This window comes from Tamandua tetradactyla, chromosome 13 (genome assembly GCF_023851605.1).
Source record: "Tamandua tetradactyla isolate mTamTet1 chromosome 13, mTamTet1.pri, whole genome shotgun sequence".
NCBI lineage: Eukaryota > Metazoa > Chordata > Mammalia > Pilosa > Myrmecophagidae > Tamandua > Tamandua tetradactyla.
The window spans coordinates 82,303,935-82,323,619 of NC_135339.1; the positions used below are offsets into that span (position 1 = coordinate 82,303,935).

Here is a 19,685-nt window from a genome sequence, read left to right on the forward strand (position 1 = left end):
TCCATGCACTTCCCAGAAAACAAACAAATAAGCAAAAACAAACAAAAAGCCAAGCAAACAAGTAAACAAAAAGTCAACAAATGGTGCTGTAACAACGGGGTACTCACATGGAAAAATAATGAAATGTGACCCTGCCATACAGCATACCAAAAAAAAAAAAAATCACTGCTTTGTTTTTCCTCTTTTTTTTAACCTTGTAAAGTTTTTAAAGCTTTAAACTCTTTAAAGTTTTTAAAATGGAATCGACCAGAAGGGATATTATTTTCCAATGCTTCTCATGTATTAAAATTCTAAGATGCCTTTTTAGGAATAAAAGAAAGCTCTTCACTGTTCACAGGATTATTTCCGAGTTGCATAAATTATTTCCCCCCTCCTCATGTTTTTTTGTACTTCCTGTATTCCCCCATTCAATCTTGGCTGTCACAATCAGATAAACAAAAAGCATGAGGATCATCTTTCTTGCATCTGTATTGGAAACTTTAAGAAGTAGACATTAACTGCTACAGTCCGAGTGATAAATGGATGAGTAGTTGTTTTTAAAATTTCCAAAATTGTTAAGCATATGTTTTAAAAATTGTATTAAGATAAATTAAAAATCTCACTATAATATGTTCTCATACAGATTGGGGATGATTTACTTAAGGAATTCTAAGGCATTATTTTAAGGCAGTTCATAAACCCACTCTGCATAATCACAGACCTGTCTTTTTAGATTTCCATAGGATACTAGTCATTTAAGGCTGTGGAACTAATGCCCACAGCACTCGTGTAAAAGAGGTATTTTGTTTATGTCCACTGAAACCGTAAGGCCCAGTTTTTCTTTAGTGATAACCAGTTACCTAACCTTCCTGAACTTGTAGTTACTCATCTTTAAAAATAAGGAATTGGAGTAGACAAATCTCTAAATCCAGTCCAGTACCACCAGTAGTTGATTAAAGGAAAACAGGAGCGATGAAGAGATTATTTCATGGGTTCCTTCCAGTTTGAAGATTACTTTCTTCCTTTACTCTGTTACACGTATTGTAGAATTATGACTGTCCAAGGAAGACTAAATCATTTATTCATTCAGTCAACAAATATTTTTTGAAGGCCTGCTTTGTGTCAGTTACTATTCCAGGCACTTAAAGCAGGCAGGTAACTGAATGGGATCACATATTATCTTTTTTTTTTTAACCCTTTAGAAATTTCAAATCTTTTTTCCTTCTTTCTGTTTTGCACCCATAGTGGTGTTAGTATAAATGATCTTGACTGTATCTAGAGGTGTCTACTCAATGTATCAATAATAAAACATGAAATTGTTCTCGTTGCTTATGATTAAATTATGACCACCAAAACCTAATGATAGAAGAGAACAATGTCAAGGACATTTATAATGAGTATTTGTCCTGTCTGCTGACAGCTGCAACACCACGTCCTAATGTGTTTTGCAGATTTTTGTTGGAATACTTTTACATTACCATGTAAAACTGATGACTTGTAATAGGATAGTATTTATCAATATTCATTGCTCCATATCTGGCCCGAGTTTTGCAGTTGCGGCTAGAATAGAAATACAGATAATGAGGATTGTGATACAAATAATGAATGCAGGTGGTCTTTTTTTGCCTCACTTACTGTTTTCTAACTACCTTCCTGAGATCCTTCTGCTGGCTCCATAAAACAAAACTGTGAGGTAGGACCTGGAATCTATGATGGAAGAAAAGATGGATTTGAAATGGATATTGAGATTAAGATACAGTTATGGAGATAGAATGAGAGAAGGTAGGACTAAGAACAAGTCTCAGGAGCACTTTTTATATTTTACTTTCTCCACAGTCACTTGAGAAATATGAATATTCTTAGTTTGAAAGACAGAAGAGGAAATCTCTAACTTTAAGTAATGCTCCCTTAATTATATTGGATTATTTTTAAAAATAAGATATTTAAGGAAAGACTTTTTGTTATTCATTTACTTTTTGGATTTTAGTGTAGTAAAGCAAATTTTTTTTTCTAAATTAGAAAATAGTGTAGACCTGTATGTTTCTTAATAAAGTGATCAGACTTGGTTGTGTTTTACTAAAGGCTTAATCCAACTGGGAATTGAAAATCATTCTTTAAGCTTTTTTTTTTAAAACCTCAGGAATAGTCATAATAGCTGCATTTGCTAAGTACTCACCATATATGACAGGCATTATGTTACAAACTTTACATATATTACTTATTTGATCTTTACAATGACCTTCTGAGCTTATTTTATATTCCTATTCCACAGGGGAGGAAGTTGAGGCACAATGAGATTCAAGAGTCAGTTCCCTGAGTTAATTAGTAATGGAGCTTACATTGTAAACAGGCAATCTGGCTCCTTGGTAGTTTCCTCTTAGTTCTTTTTTCCCTCTTTCTTTCCTGCCTATCCTGTCTCCCTCCCTCCTTCCTTCCCTCTTTCCTCATTCTCTCTTTCTTTCCTTCCTGTTCTACTTTAAGTTGAAAATATGGTTAAAGAATGGAAAGTTTCTCCTAATAAACTGACAAATATGTGCTAACTACTGTTTGGGTTTAAGAAAGTGTTGTGTATTATACACAATAGAAACAACATGACGTTCATATTGTTTTCAGATACCAGAGGTGGACTTTTGGATTATCCCTATCATCCAAGGTTTTGTGCAGATTGAGGAACTCGTGGTTAATTATAATGAATCATCTGACGATGAGAAAAGCAGCCCAGAGACTCCCCCTCAGGAGTCCACTTGTGTAGACGATATTCACCCACGATTTCTAGTGGCTCTCATTTCACGTCGAAGTAGGCACAGAGCAGGTGAGGAGAGGGGCCTATATTAGCATGTAAATCAAATTCATCTGGAAAAATCTGCAGATGTAATAAAACACTAATGACAATACTGGATTTAGAAGCACAGTTGGCCTCGATATGCTCAGTGACTGTAAATACTGGAACATAATTGGGGACTAATTTTTGGAGTGGAGTGAGTAAAGCAGAGTTAAGAAAAGGAAAAAGAGAAGGTCTGTAGAGAGGAGAAAAGAAAGTCTGTTGGGAAGTACCTCAAAATACTAGTGTTCCAACTAGTGGCCTGTGTTATCATGACAAGTCCTTCTAGTGCCTATGAATACTAGTATCTTTGGGAAAATCTTCCCTTTCGTTTCTTAGGAACTATCTTAGCTTCAACTTTTCAAAAACATTGAAATATACAATTATGATTTGGGGTAGGATGATATTGTTCTGCCTGGCACACTGGATCTCCAAGGCTGTCCTGAAAGATAAAGATTTGGTTAGGAAGCATAATCTATTCACACTAAATAAATTTTTTAAATGTTGCTCTTTTCTATTTAAATATTCTTTCAGGAATGCGCTATAAGCGAAGAGGAGTTGATAAAAATGGAAATGTTGCAAATTATGTGGAGACTGAGCAGTTAATTCATGTTCATAATCATACCCTATCATTTATTCAAACACGAGGTTCTGTGCCTGTGTTTTGGAGTCAGGTTGGATATCGATATAATCCAAGACCTCGGCTGGATAAAAGTAAGCATGTCATTGATTTAAAATGATGATAATAAGAATTTCATTTCTTCTGGTATTTTAATTTTAACCCTGGGATGGTTAAATCATTTAAATCTAATTGGATTACTGAAAGAGTTTGATTTTTAAAATAGTTTATAGAATATCTTTTTCTTAAAACTTAACTCATGTCTTTGAGAACTCAGTATAACTCCAGCTTTTAAAATTTGGAGAAATTTTGATTCTTTTATGGTATGCTACGTGAAATCTTTCCTGAGAAGTAGACTGGATATAAAAATAATACATTTCATAATTTTACAGTTTACACTTCTGGGTATGTTTCAGTTTAGTCTTATTCAATGATAAAATGAATATATTTTATAATTTATATATCAAAATATATAAAAGAAAATACTTTGATATTTTATCAAAAATGAAGATTAGAGATCTTTAGCTTAGCTTTTAATTTTAAAAAACTGTTTTTAGACAATCTTAGTTATATTTGGCCTGTCAATAACCTATTTAAAAAAGGAGAAAAATGAATAGACACAAATTTCTGTCTTAAACATGGGAAGGAAAAATAGATTGTCTATCACTTCTTTGTAGGTGAAAAGGAAACTGTTGCCTATTTCTGTGCCCATTTTGAAGAACAACTGAAAATTTACAAAAAACAGGTGGGCTTTGATGTGTAGTAGTATAATGTTTTTTCATATTTTGAAATGATTGTTTCTATTTTTTAATTGCTTGAAAACAACGATGTACTATTCATAATTAAGCAAAGCATTTCTATGAAGTTAAAAATACATATAAACTAAGAATATTCTTAATATTCTTTAAGAATAATCTTCAGCCACTTTAAACTGTATTTGGATAACATAAAAGATCAGACTGCTATCAATTGATTCTTATAATCCAAGAAGTATCTAGATTAAGAAATGAAAGTCATCTCTCAATACAACCCATAGTCACCTCTGGGAAGTAGCAATTTGGTATGTATCTTTCAAGATCATTTTTTTCTGCCCACCTTTCATATGTATTTATACACTTACATATAGGAATGGGATTATATAAGCCAAAACAATAGAAAACTTAGATAAAATACAAGTTCAGTAAGATGACCATATTTCGGGTATAAGGTTAATAGATAATCAGTAACTTTTCTGTCCTTTAGTAATGATCCATTTCAATGCAGAAAGCCATACATACCATGCTTTTTCCTAACAGCAACAAAAATAAAATATGAAGAAATAAGCTAATATCTAAGAAACATACAAAAAGATACCATATATATGGGGGGAGGAGGAGGATTACTGAAGAACACAAAAGAAAACCTGAATAGATGGAGAGCAAATATCTGGTTCTTAGAAAGGACAACTTAATATTGAACAGATTCAGTTCTTCCAAAATTAATATGCAATTTTGGTGTAATCTCAAACAAAGTTCCTGCAGGGCAATAGAAAGTAGACCCTCAGATTGAAACAAAAAGTTTGATAATAAGAGAGAAAGGTAGTATTTGGGGAAATGAGAACTCTCATACATTGCCAGCAGGAGCCTAAGTTGATAGAACCATTTTGAATGGTATTAGCAATTAAAACATGCTCCCGTTATTTAACCTAGTAACTTTTATCTTTTATATCTATCTTATATATAATATATATAAATCAATTCCAGATAGATTGTGGATCTGAATGTGAAAGGTAAAAAAAAAATAAATAAAGCTTTTGGAGGGAAACATAGAACGTCTTTGTGACCTCAGGTCTTCGATGGACTTAAAGACACTATACTGGAAAATACTGATAAATATGACTTTATTAAAAAAAGAACTTCTGTTTATCAACAGGTATCATTCAGAGAATGAAAACACATTCACAACGTTAGAGAAGATATTTTCAACACATATATATGTCAAAGGACTCATATCTAGAATATATAGAAAGCTCTTATTAAATCCATAAGATAGTCTAGCCAAAAGAAAAATGGACAAAAGACTTAAGGGGACTCTTCTCAAAAAGGGTATTCAAAGGCCAATAAACATATGAAAAGGTGCCTCACTTCACATACTAGGATGGCTAAAACAAAGATGGGAAATACCATGGGCAAAGATGTGGAGCAACTGAAACTCTAATATACTGTTCTCAAGAGTATGAATTATGCAACCTCAATATATGACCAGCAATTCCTATTCTAGGTATACACTTGACAGAAATATATATGTATATTCACCAAAAGGCTTGTTTGCACTTATTTACAGCAGCACTATTCATAGTAGTAAAAAATTGGAAACTTCTTGATTGATCATCAATAGTAGAACAGATAACTAGAGCGGTATATTCACACAATGGAATACCTTACAACAGTGGGAGTGGAACCAATTACAACTACATGCAATCAAACATTTTTAGCAAAAGAAGCTAGTTACAAGAGTATAAAATTATATTATTCAGTTTCTATAACACATCAAAATAGCAGAAGGTGGGGAAGGAAGCTGCAGTAACTTCCCTAGAGAAGCATATGTTCACTCAAGAAGGCACGTACTAGACAGTCATTGCAGCCAAAAACAACCTAACTATTCACCACTAGAACATTGGGTAAAGTATGGCACATCTAAAGTACTGAATGTCATCTTGCTTTAAAAAAATGAGGTAGATCTTTGTATAACATGGAGAAATCATATTGTTGATGGAGAAAATTAAACTGTAAAAAATCCCACAAATGAAACTGTCATTTATATGTATGGTTTTCTTCTTTGTTTGTAAAAATATACAAGCATATTGACATATATAGTAATTCTGTTCATGTATGTTTACCACATATACATTCATATATGTGTTTTAACATCCATATACACTTATGTATGTACATTTGTATAGGAATTTGTATAGTGGGCTGGTAGCGTACACACCAAATTGATAACAGGAGTTACCTCCAAGGAGGGGAACAGGGTTGTGATCAGGAAACTTTTTCCCGTTATGCATGTTTGAAGTTTTTACAATGTGAGTAAATTCATGCATTAGCAATGTGTGTAATCATAAATAACTTTACAGAGAATAAGCCACAATTTCAGAGCAACACATAATCATTGTAAAAGTCAAAACAATGCCGATTTGTATAAAATAAGCAGAAGGTAACCTTCTCTTCACCATGTTCTTCCTTACTCCTTATTGACTTTTAAGATCTTTTTGTACACATCTATTTTATAAGTGTGTGTATTGAGCAGATACCTCCTCATTTCTAATAGTGCCCTAATACTGTTTATACATCCACCTTATTCCCCTGGGTAATTGCTTTCCACGTTGGGCTAACTCAGGCCTGATGATGTCATTGTTCTTGCTGGTGACTAGTTTGAGTGTGGGCCTGGGGATGTTCATTGGCAATTTGTGAGGTTTGATGTGAGGGAGGTTTGCTGTGAGGCTTCTGGGAAATGTTTCCTGCTGTAATATAAAGCGATAGAGGAAGCAACAGTTCCTCTATGTAGGAACCATGCTACCTCCAGACTTCTTGTTCTGAGATTTGAGCCAATGATGTGTCATTTACAGTAAAAAGCATCCTGACACAGAAATATATATATACACACATATACATATATATATATGTATATGCATTTAAAACTCTTCTTAATTCAAAACAAGGCTATGTCATATTTATCATCCTGCAACTGTTTTTCACTTACTCGTTCATGGTCATTGTTTAACCATTTCTCTGTTGGTAGACTTTTAGGATACGGTAGTATTTTTAATTACTGTAAAAATGCTCCAGAAAACATCTTTTGTATATTTTGGGACACACGTATGTTAGAGAATAAATTTCTAGAAGTGAAATTGCTGGATCAAATGGTACATGTATTTAAAATTGATACCTGAGCTCTCTTGCCCACACCCAAGATCACATCAGTTTACATTCCCTGCTGGCAGCACGGGAAGCCAATTGCCCATTTCCCCAAATATCATATATGTAGTATTTGCAATTTCTGCCAGTGTATTAGAAGAAGACTAGTTTTCTGTTTTAAAATTTGTTTTCTTTGATTATTCACAAAGCTGCTATCTGATGTTTATTGGCTGTTTGTATATTTTCTTTGTGAATTTCCTATGTATTTTCCAATTTTTTTCTTTTTAGATTTGTAAACTCTTTACATATTATTGCTATTTATTCATGTTGCAGGTATTGTGTAGGTACTGCTTTGGTTTTTACATTGCTAGTATAAGCTTTCTAGTATTTATGTTATGCTTAGAAAGTCATGTCCAAGTCTGCAGTTATGGAGACATTATCCTAAATTTTCTTCTAGCTTTTTTTAGAACCTGGAGAAATAATATATAGGCCATTAATGCATCTGAAATTTATTTTGTGTAAAATGAGAGGTGGGGAGCTAACATAAGCTTCTTCCTCTATATACGTAGCAAATAATCCAACATCATTTACAGAACAGTTCGTAATTCCCCCAGAAAGATACTGCTAGCATGTCTTAGATTCCCCAATATACGTAGTTCCATATCTGGACTTTCTGCCTAGTTCCATTGAGTCATTTATCTGTTTCTACACTAGTGCCACAGTTTTCAGTGTGATTTAGAGTATATTTTGCTCTCCAGTGGGGCAATTCCCATTTTTTATTTTTATTTTTTATTATAAAAATTACTCTTCCAGATGAACTTTAGAATTAACTTATCTAGTCCATAAAAAGATCCTGATCTAATTTTGGTAGATTGATTTGGGGAGACTTGACATCTTTAGAGTATCAAATCTTCCCATCCAGCAAAATGGTAGTTTCTCCATTTATTTGACTTTTCTTTTATGTATTTCAGGAAAATTTTATAGTGTTCACCATATGGGTCTTGTACATTTCTCTTAAATTCTAGAAAACTTTAAATATTTGCTATTATAAAAGTTCTGTAATTGGTTATTGTTAATGTTAGGTCGTTGAGTTGTTAATCTGTTAAGTCATTGATGTAACAAATCTTATACACCTAAATGTAACAGATGAGCATGTAATTTTATGGGGAAAAAGTGATCCTTGAATGGATTAATTTCTAAGCACAGCTATAGGGAATTTCTAAAATGTAATTCCAACTTGGGGGTTCATGGGTGGTTCAGTGGTAGAATGCACACCTGCCATGCAGGAGACGCAGGTTCAACTTCTGACCCAGGCACACACACTGACCCCCCAATGTAATTCCAAATAGATCATTAAAAAAATCACATTACCAAAAAAAAAAAAAGAAAGAAAATCACAATGTGGTTCTAATATCTGATTACATTTAACTTTCTTTCATTCTTTCTTTTCTTTTTAACTTTCACAGGTTATTATTAATTTAGTAGACCAGGCAGGAAGAGAGAAAATTATTGGAGATGCTTACCTGAAGCAAGTGTTACTTTTTAACAACTCACACCTCACTTATGTTTCTTTTGACTTCCATGAGCACTGGTAAGATGGCTTCCTGAAATGACTTTTTATCAGTCTCAGTGCCTGTGGTATATACTACTGCAGGGACCTTGGTTTCTTCTCTTCTCTTTACTGGGGAGAAAAAATTCTTTTTTTTTTTTTCATTATTACAAAGGGAAAGAGTATCATTTGTTTATTTAGTTTTAATTTTCATCTGGACTTTTTTGGCCAGAAATTTGAATTAATTGTTCCTGAAATATTTCTAATTTTTCTGTTCCAAGATGACTTGGCATTCCAATTCCTCTTGTCTCACCAGTTCTAGAGCTTTTCCTTTCTGCTTGGGTCTGAGCCTGGCAGAAGTAATAGAGTACCTGTACTTAAAAATCATCCTCCTGGCTTGTCTTCAAACTCTGTTAGTGCTTTCCCTTTGAATAAACTTTACCAGAGTTTGCGCTGGAAAAAACAATAATCAGTGAATCATTTCTATGTCGCCATTTGCTTGTGTACAGTCTGAAAGCAAGGTTCTTTTGTCATAATCCTGGCCCTAACTTGGGTTAATTTACATAGGTATTGGGAATTTGGTGGAGAAAGAACCTTCTGATACCTGTGACAATGTTTCAGTGTGCTTTATTTCACAATGCAGATTATAGTTATAAGCAATTATATAAATTCCTACATATTATACAGTAGTGCTAACTGCATATACTTAAGGTGATAATTCTTTAATTTTTCTAAGGGACTTTAAATATTATATTTTAAATTTTTAAAAATAATTCTATTATCATGTTAAAGATTTTTTCTTTCTTTTGGCATGTGTTTTAGCCGAGGAATGAAGTTTGAGAATGTTCAAACACTAACTGATGCAATTTGTGACATTATTCTTGACATGAAATGGTGCTGGTACGTATTTCATAATCAGTCAAAACTCTTGGTTGGAGAAACCATATCTATTTGTCTAGCTACCACTTATCATTAAAATAATACCACACTGAGAAAACTTTCTTTTTTCCTTTTCAATTTCTATTCTCATTTTTATTAATCTTGAGGCAGTGTTAGCCTTGAACCAAGGAGAAGGTGCCAGATGATTGGGCAAAATAGAATGAGGTCTTCTCTGACTGTTCTTTGAAGATGTAAGTCTATTCCTTACAGTGCTCCATGGTTCACATTTCCTTTTTTCCCTTCTTTTTCACTATCCCTAATATGGGAAAAAGGCTTAGTGATGACTTAGTCTCAGTTTAAGGTTTATTAGAATTGTCAGACAAGAAAGATGAATCAGACTATATGAGAGAGATGTAGGAAGAATAAATGAACTTAAATGATAGGGGAGTACATTACATTAGACTTTAAGATTAGCTAGGAGGCTAGAGAAATTAGATGAACAAGTGATGATGCATGACTCTTCACTAGGCTGTAAAAGTAAATTAGTCTGTTTCAGATCATTTAGATGCATTTCTACTTGGAATGTTTAAAGTGCCTTCTGGTTTTAAAGTGTATGGAAAAGTATAACCTGGGGTTGTGTCAGCTCTGCCTCTTGGTAGCTGTATGATTTGATACAAATCACTAACTCGATACTTCATTATTGTTTTTTTTTTTAATGGGTTCTAGAATATCGTTCTTGTCAAGTAATTGTGTGAATTAGCAGCAATGTCTTTGAAGGACTTGGTAATGTCTGGCATATAATAATTATATTCCAAGCAATTGATAACTAATGCTGCTGTTGTTATACTTCAAAGAATTGTTGCTTTTGAAACACTTATTAAAGTATTTCATATTGTAAAATAATCCTGTTTGTTTTTAAAAGGGTTGATCAAGCTGGGGTAATATGTAAACAGGAAGGAATCTTTCGTGTTAACTGCATGGACTGCCTGGATCGCACCAATGTGGTCCAAGCCGCCATCGCACGCGTGGTCATGGAACAGCAGGTAATTTAGAGTCCCTTGGGATTGTAAATCTTCATTCTTAAATGATTTTTTTTCATGTGTAAAAGGATAACTAAACTCTTTTGTTTCCTAGAACATATCTAATTAAAGCATCCTTGCTGCATTAAAACCTAGAAAACAGAACTTTACTTGAAATAAATTGAGTGAAATGGCATTTTCTTAAGTATTCATTTCAAGAACATGAGGACCAACATTTAAAATGTATTGGGTGATGTTTATGTGGCCACTTACCTTTATCTTCTTAGCTCCAAACCCAACCTTCTGTGTTCCATTTTGGAGGCTGTAGTCTGCACACATTTCTGCAGAATCACCCACCTCTCTGTCAGGCTCTGCCAAAGGGGCCACTAAAGGGAGACCATGAGGCAGAGGGAAAAAAGGAATAAGCTCCTTCACCCCTCTCACTAGTGCTCTCGATAGGGGCTCTTGGTTCCTTTGAAATCACAGCACTAATCTCTTCTCTTGCCCTAGCCCTACGGGTGGCAGCAGCTTCCTACAGTCATCATTTCTGACACCTCAGAGTCCCCTTTTAGATCTTTCAATTCTCCAACACCTGGGTAATGAATTCCTTATATTACATTTCCAAAGTGGAAGTACCTAGCATGGCTTCTGCTTGTTTGTTTCTTTTTTTCTCCCCTGACTGATAGTTTAATGTAGCATTAAGCAACCTGGGTTAGCAGCCAGCCAGTTAGCTGCTAGGGTTCCATTTCTTGCTCTGCTACATTCCAGGTGTCGACCCCAAAGCAAAGAACTTAACCTCTCCAAATCTCAGTTTCTTCTTTAAAACAGAGGCAATGAGAATATTGACTGATTAGAATTGCTATGAGGAGTAAATGAGATAATTTATGTAAAAGCATTTTGAGTTCTCCTCCTGGCACAGAGTTAACATTTCTTGTATACTTTCTACTCTGTGACTATTATTGTTGTTGTTTCTATATACTCTTTTGATACTTAGTTTCACTCCATAGGCAAATTTAAAGCAAAGATGAAATATAATAGTATGAACCTATACACTAAAAATTACACCAACAATATAAATATTTTATTCTATTTATTCATCTGTAGCAATTCATAAAGCTTTCAGGTCGTGTGATTTTTTTTTTAATTTATTTTTATTTTTATTTTTTTTTCTTTTCTCTGATATTTTTTTTTAAGTCTGAAAAAAAGGGTCCTGAATTGTACATGAGTATGCTTCCTTTTCTATTTTTTTGCTATGGTTTCCTGGTTTATATGCAGCTCATCCATTAATGTGTTCATTTTAGTTAAAGAAATTAGGTGTCATGCCCCCAGAGCAACCACTGCCAATGAGATGCAATCGGATCTATCAGATAATGTGGGCCAACAACGGTGACTCCATTAGTAGACAGTATGCTGGGACAGCTGCTCTGAAGGTAAATATAGGCACCAAGCTTTTGTGGATCATTCTGTGGGACACAGATAAGACTGTGATTTAAAAACCAGCTTTGGTTTTGAGAGAATGGTATGTGGGCTCCAGGTGGGGGTTTTGTGCAGTTCACTCCTTTCTGAAATGTTTGACTAGGGCAAGGATCACACACTGAAATTCCTGTAGGGGCCAGGTAATGTGATTCAGGTAGGCCACCTATTATATCAAAGAGAGAGGAGGGGCTGTGTAAACTTGAGGTGCACACACTGTCTCTGGAGAGGACCTTTCTGTCATTGCCTTATTTATGGGTGTGGTGGCACAGTGTTGCCAAATACTCCAGTTTTTCAAGAGGGGTCTCAAAATCTGGAATTTTATTGTATGAGATGGTTGGTTTTTAAAATTTCATACAGACAAAACAACACATGTCTGCAGGTAGGTTTTTTGCCCCCACTCTGATAGCTTGCCTCCTCATAGTGGGAATCCCAATCCTGCCTCTTGCTAGCTCTGTGACATTAGGCAAGTTACTTAACCTCTCTATGCCTGACTCCTCATCTGAGTTAATGCATTTGAGGGGCTTAGAACATTCCCTGGCACATAGTAAAAATGCGAGAGATTTTACTAACTTTTATAACTATAATTAATAAACACTTTCAAGGATCCTACAGGCCTAATCTATACAGAATTTTAAGTTGTGTCAAAATATAGTTCCTGGTTCCTAAATAGTTCCTCTATGTGTAATAGGAAATGACTGAATTCATTTAAATTAGGTTTATATTAGTTTCCATTGAGGTAATAATTCATCTGAGGATATATCTTATATGGTAAATTATACCCTTAAAGGTTCAGTAGGCATCAGATACTCCATCTTTTGGTTGAGTAATAAATATCAAATAGCTTCTTATTAGTTAAGGGAAATAACTTTAGGAGTTCTTATATAAGTTATAGTTTAAAGGGAAATACTTTTTTTTTTCTTTTTGAACTTCTTGGGAATCAGCAGTCATGCCCCTCTCTTCTGTAACAGATACAGTTCACTATACTGACAATCCTGTGAGACCTAACTGGCAGCCTGTTCTTCCTAAATTGTCAGTTTTAGGATGAGGCCTGTTTCTAAGATTGCCCTGGATCGAAATAGTGGACTTGGGATGGGGGAAACAAGAGATAGTACCTTCCTTGCTTTAAGCTTAAGTCACTATCTCTCGAGGAACTATCTCTGACACCTTTGTTTGAAAAGCAAGGGAAACAAAACAATTTAAATCTTTATTGGATCATTCCACAGATGATTTGTAATGAGCAGTGAGGTATGGAAACTTCTGCTCTCTCTAAGCATGCATATCCACTTACTCAGGTTAAACTCACCTTACGATAAACTCTAGGGGACTGTTTCCTTTGTCCTGTGAGTTTTGAATATTATACCGATTTGAGGCTTGAAAATATTTTTGTCTTGTCGTTTGTTATATAGTAAGTTGTCAACTGTAAACTATAGAAGCTCTGCAAATTGCCAAGACTGGCTTACCCCTAAAAGACCATTTAACTGTGTAGACTTGATGCCACAAATAGCATGTTTAATTATTTGACATATTTGGGTGAAAGTCAAATACTAGTAGATATTTTAATTTTTAAAAAAATATTTTTATTGTACACAACAAGCAAACATACATTCTATACATGGTGTTCAATCAGTGGCTCACAATATTATCACATTGCTGTGTATTCATCACCATGATCATTTTTTTGAACATTTACATCTCTCCAGCAAAAGAAATAAAAAAGAAAAAACTTGGGTGGTCTATGGTGACTCAGCAGGAAGAGTTCTGGACTGCCATGCTGGAGACCTGGGTTCGATTCCTGGTGTCTGCCTATGCAAAACAAACAAACAAAAACTCGTATGTGCCATACTGCTTACTCTTCCCTCTCATTGACCACTAGTATTTCAATCTACTCAATTTATTTTAACCTTTGTTCCCCCTATTGTTTATTTTTAATCCATATTTTTTACTCATCTGTCCATACTGTAGATAAAAGCATCAGACACAAGGTTTTCACAATCACAGTCACATTGCAAAAGCGATATCATCATACAATCATCTTCAAGAACCATGGCTATTGGGATGACATTTTAATTTAACTACACTATTTGGAAAGTGGAGAAGTTCGCAGTAGCCCATAGAATTCCAGTTCTAAACTGAAAGGTCACAGTGATTTTAGGAGCATTCTTGTGTTTGTATGAATTGTCAAAATGACTTTTCCTTTAACAGGGCGACTTTACAAGGACAGGAGAAAGGAAGTTAGCAGGAGTGATGAAAGATGGTGTTAACTCAGCAAATAGGTACTATCTGAATCGCTTTAAGGATGCTTATAGGCAAGCTGTTATAGGTAAGAAACAGAAACGCTTTCCTTAAAGTGTGTTATTCCTTCTGTGATGAACATTTTACAGAAACCAATTTCATTAACATTGCTCATATGTTTTGTGTCCCTGTGTTGATGATCTTAACTTAATAAACCAAATTTGAATTTTACAAGATGATAGTTTGATAGTTTTTTAGGCTAGAGCAACGAAAGAAATCACATATTTCCATATGGATTTGTCAGTTTACTACTCGGGTAACAGCAAGGTTGCTGCTCCCATATATGGGATATGATACCCTAAAATCCCACCAATTGAAGTCTGCACATTCTGTGTGATTTGCCATTACTGATGGCAATGTAATGAGATTATTTTCTTTCCCCATAAGCTAATTTGTCTTATGGTCTTGCTGTGGATAAATGCACCATCCTTTTCTATAAGCATCATTTAGCAGAACATTAGGGTACCAGATTTAGAGATTATCCAAACCAACTCTACCCATTTTTAGAAAAGGAAGTAAAGGTTAGATTGCTTGGTAGAATTCATGGCCTAGGCATGTTTTTAATTTAATTTTCATGCAAGTGTTACCTTGTAGAATTAAATGTAAAATGTTCTAGATTAGAATCACATGTAACATACTTAATCTGTGGTTCCTGAGCATCTTTTTAAAATCCTATTTTTGAGCTGATTATTTAGCACACATGAAGTAGTAGGACCTAGCCACAGGCCAGTTAGGAATTTGAGACATCTGGTATAAATAAGAAACTTCCTTCATTTGCTACAAATGGGCCTATTACTATGACTGGAAGATTGGATTTTAACAGCTTATTCAAGGGAAAATTAAGATACCTTTCTTCATTTAGTTGATCTGGTTACTCAGTTATATCATTGAAGATGTAAGTTCTGTCTCTTAATTTGGCCATCCATAGTATCACTTCATCCTAATCCTGAAGCTGGCTCTCTTCAAGGTTTTGCCTACCTATGTAATACAATATATGATAGCCAGTAGCAATTTGGGCTTCTTCTTTTAGGGCCAGTAGTTGGGAAATCTTTCCCAGATGTTCCTCCAGTCTCATTGGCTCAAATAACTTCATGGGAAATGAGATTTTGATGATTGGTCCACATGTCCCACCAAGAGGGGGTTAGCCTATCTTTTTAAATTGGGTAATTTGTCTTTTTTATTATTGAATTGTAGGAATTCTTTATATGTTCTGGACACAAATCCCTTATCAAGTGATATGTAAATATTTTCACCCATTTTGTCGGTTTTTTTCACTTTCTTGAATGGTGTCCTGTGAAACACAAAATTTTCAACTTTGATGTAAAATTTGTTTTTTCTTTGGTTGTCTGTCTTCTTGATTTTGGTGGCATCTCTAAGAAATTGTGCCTAATCCAAGGTCACAAAGATTTGCACCTATGTTTTCTCTTAGGAGTTTTATAGTTTTAGGTTTCCTCTCTTCTAATTAGTAAACTAAGATAATGATAGATATCAACACTTCTACTCTAGATTTGATGCAAGGCATTCCTGTGACAGAAGATCTTTATTCCATATTTACCAAGGAGAAAGAGCATGAAGCTTTGCATAAGGAAAATCAGAGAAGCCATCAGGAGCTAATTAGCCAGCTCTTACAGAGTTACATGAAGTTACTGCTACCTGATGATGAGAAGTTCCATGGGGGCTGGGCCCTCATTGACTGTGATCCCAGGTGAGTTGGAAGTGGAGCTCTGGAGATTAACTTGCTTAACCATCTGATGTTTTAAGTTGTCATAATTAACACTTAGTAATTGTCCAGAAAGAATGGGCATGGATACACAATGCATGGCAGTTGTCAATATTGAAAACTTACTAAGGCAAAATTAAGGGAGTGCTAAAATACTTAGTAGTGGAAAAAAAATTTTTTTTATGCAGTTTCTATTTAAAAAAATCAAATTGGCAAACTGAACTGTGGGTGGTCATATTTGGTCCCCGTTCCCCTAATCTGAATATATTATATAAATGCACAAAATTGAGTGCAGCAAGAGGTGCAACAATGTTGGTTACTTTTATTGGTTATAAACTGATCCTGGCCTTTCATAAAATAAAATAGGCCAATTGATGCTTTAATTTTTTTTTTTTTAAAACAAAAACCATCCAGTTTCGAGTGGTTCTTCAAAATAGCAATAGATGACAGGATCTAAATTTATCACTAGATTTAATATTTGCTTTTAGGCTGAATTCTAAAATTACAGTCTTCAATATGAATTAAATATTTCAAAAAATTCTATATTAAATTCTGAGCATAACATCTGATTTAGATCTTACTATACATTTCATGTGCTTTTAATAAAAGGGGTATAAAACTTCTTGAAAGAACAATTAAATGTATAGGTACATATTTTAAAGTGAATAAAGAATTAGAATTTACTTTATATATGGTCATATATATTGAGAGCAGAAACCATTGTTTCCCCTGGAAAATAACAAGTAAAACAATAATCTGTTTCCCAATAGTCTTGCATTTCATTATGGCTGATGAAACTTTTGTGTCCTTCCATTTAAGTGTGTTTAAGTTCATTTAGTTCTTTCCTCATTGCTGCCTTGTCTGCAGATGTTACCCTGGCCCAAGGCTTGCCTGTCCAATGGTAATAGGGGAATCATACTCCCTAAACCCCAGGATCCTTTGTAGTTGTAGCTCTGTCACTGGAGGTTTCAGACTAAGCTTTCTGTTGAGTTTGCTTTTTGGTCCCATTTTTGCTGCTGTGCTACTTCATTCTTTTATTTTAGGATTTTTTTGGCTCTGATTCTTCAGTTGTGAGTCTCTGCTTAAGTCTCCTGATTTCCAGTTTGTTGTCAGGTTCCCTGCCACTCTTCCTCCGATATATGCTGCAAGATGCTTTTGTCCTCTAATTCTTTCTTATAGTATCTATAGCCAAGTTTGATTGTGAGAATACCCTTTTGCCTAATTTACCTGCCAAAAGGCATTCTCCACTGCCATCCTTAACCTCCGCCTTTTTTGGTAATTAGGGAAATGAATATGCCCACCAGTCAGCTCTTAGTAATTCCCTTTGACTTTTGTCTTCTGGGACACTGAAGGATTCTGAAAGTTTTCCCATCAGCCCAGGAATTATTACTGAGCTGCTGCCTTCCCTGTCCTGTAGAGATTGTGAAAATTTTTGCATTTTCTCTGTGAATGCTTAAGCCAATGACAGAATGGAGAATGGCTCTTCAGACCAGAGAACCTGATATCTTGGGCCTCAGGCAGAGATGGGCCGGTGGGCTCCATTACTAACTGGGACAGTAGAAGTGTCTGAGGGACTAAGGCTTTGATTCTCAAGAGGAAGAGGTGGAAGTGAAGCAGTGGAGTGGAGGAGGAACTGAAGGTTCACAGATTTGAGTGTTTTGTCTAAGGTCTGCTCCTTGGCTACAGGGACTGTCTGCTTGGGTTTGAGACTCTCTACTCTAGTATTTGAAAGATCTCCTTTAAGGTCAAACATACCTGAAGTAGTTGTATCTGATGATGGTTGAGGCATTAGCTACTTGCTGGTTTTTTCCTTGTTCTTTGTGGATCCAGCTGTTAATTCTTTGTGGGTTCCACTTTTGTTTTGCTAGAAACTGCCTCCTTGGAAGCTTTGGAATGAGATGAGGTGGATGAAGTTTATAGTAAAGTTGATGATTTGAAGCCAGTGGCCTCTCAGGTCATGTCTTAGCTTATTGGCTAGAACGGAAGGACAGGGCCTGCTAACCAGGAGTCTTTGTATTTTCTATTTTAATTGAAGACACTTTATCATCCTTGTGGTTGGTCCCATGTTGGTCCCTTTTGGAGGCACAGGTAGTTTTGAAGTTAAAACTTGCTCTTGGGCTTTAGAGGAGGTGGAGCAGGAGCTACTGGTATTTCAGAGCATTTTTGGTGTTCTCTTTTTCTTCCAGAGCTGATGCTTTTTCAGATACAGAAGCTTTCACCTTCTTTGGATTTTGCTATGTTTTTCTCTTAAGTGGCTTTCTCTTTGGGTACCATGTGCCCATTTTAATTTTCAAAATTAACTATGTCTTCATGTTGATTAGGCAGTTCTTTAAGAATTCTTATTATTAGCTCCTCTCTACTGTGTCCTATGGATTAATATCCTTTCTAATACTCCCGAGATTTTTCTAAATTTGTCACTGGTCTTTTAATCTATTTCTAAGGCTTAGACATTTTCCCCATGGTGGGTAGTTTTCTTTTTTTCTTGTAGGGAGATGTTTGGAAACCTACTCTTGGGCTGAGTTTGTTATAGAAGCTCTGTCCAGTCAATCCACTGAACTGGAGATATAAACCTGGAATGGGTGGCCCCCAGCTGAGGAGTGAGAGGTGGCTCTAGGAGTTGGCTTCCAGGGCTTAGATCCTGGGCTGTCAGCCGGCAAAAGGCAACAGCTTTATTGAGATATAATTTTTATACCATATAATTAGCCCATTTAAAGTATACAGTTCAGTGGTTTTCGGTAACTTCACAGATATGTGCAATCAGTACCACAGTGAATTTCAGAACATTTTTCATTACAAAGAAAAACCTCATACCCTTTAGCTGTCATCCTCCATTCTTCTATACCATCTCAGCCCTAAGCAACCACTAATCTACTTTCTTTCTTTATAGATGTGACTATTATGGACATTTCACAGAAATGAAATCAGAAAAAGATGCCAGTCTTTGTGGCTGACTTCTTTCATTTAACATGATATCTTCAAGGTTTATGCATATTATGGCATATATCAGTACTTAACTCCTTTTTATGACATTGGTATATCCATTGATGGCTATTATGAATAGTACTATTAGGAACATTTGTATACAAGTTTGTGTTTGAACAGCTCTTTTTAGTTCTTTAGGGTATATATCTAGCAGTGGAATTGCAGGGTCAGATGGTAATTCCTGGTTTAAGTTTTTGAGAAACTGCCAAACTTCCATAGTGCCTTCACCATTTTATATTCCCACCAGTAGTATATGAAGGCTCCAATTTCTCCACATCCTCCCCAACATGTTATTTCCCGATTATTTTTTATATGGCCACCATGCTAGTGACTGTGAAATGGTATCTCACTGTGGTTTTTATTTATATTTTCTTGATGATAAATATATTGAGCATCTTTTCTTGTGCTTGTATTTGTATAGTTTCTTCAGAAATATGTCTATTCAAGTCCTTT

At 35.0% G+C, this 19,685-nt stretch overlaps 1 protein-coding gene across 6 annotated transcripts in view; it reads left to right on the forward strand.

Annotated features, from left to right (window-relative positions):
- INPP5F (inositol polyphosphate-5-phosphatase F) overlaps positions 1 to 19,685 on the forward strand; it is a 162,254-nt gene that overhangs the window by 106,892 nt on the left and 35,677 nt on the right. For 5 of the 6 annotated variants that reach the window (XM_077126194.1, XM_077126195.1, XM_077126199.1 and 2 more), the window contains 9 exons: positions 2,593 to 2,791; positions 3,335 to 3,514; positions 4,097 to 4,164; positions 8,782 to 8,906; positions 9,687 to 9,764; positions 10,666 to 10,786; positions 12,064 to 12,192; positions 14,441 to 14,558; positions 16,037 to 16,235. In XM_077126194.1, the coding sequence (XP_076982309.1) occupies positions 2,593 to 2,791; positions 3,335 to 3,514; positions 4,097 to 4,164; positions 8,782 to 8,906; positions 9,687 to 9,764; positions 10,666 to 10,786; positions 12,064 to 12,192; positions 14,441 to 14,558; positions 16,037 to 16,235 (1,217 nt within the window). Of the gene's footprint in view, positions 1 to 2,592; positions 2,792 to 3,334; positions 3,515 to 4,096; positions 4,165 to 4,304; positions 4,480 to 8,781; positions 8,907 to 9,686; positions 9,765 to 10,665; positions 10,787 to 12,063; positions 12,193 to 14,440; positions 14,559 to 16,036; positions 16,236 to 19,685 lie in introns of those variants that run through there. The other variant, XM_077126196.1, reaches the window with a different exon arrangement.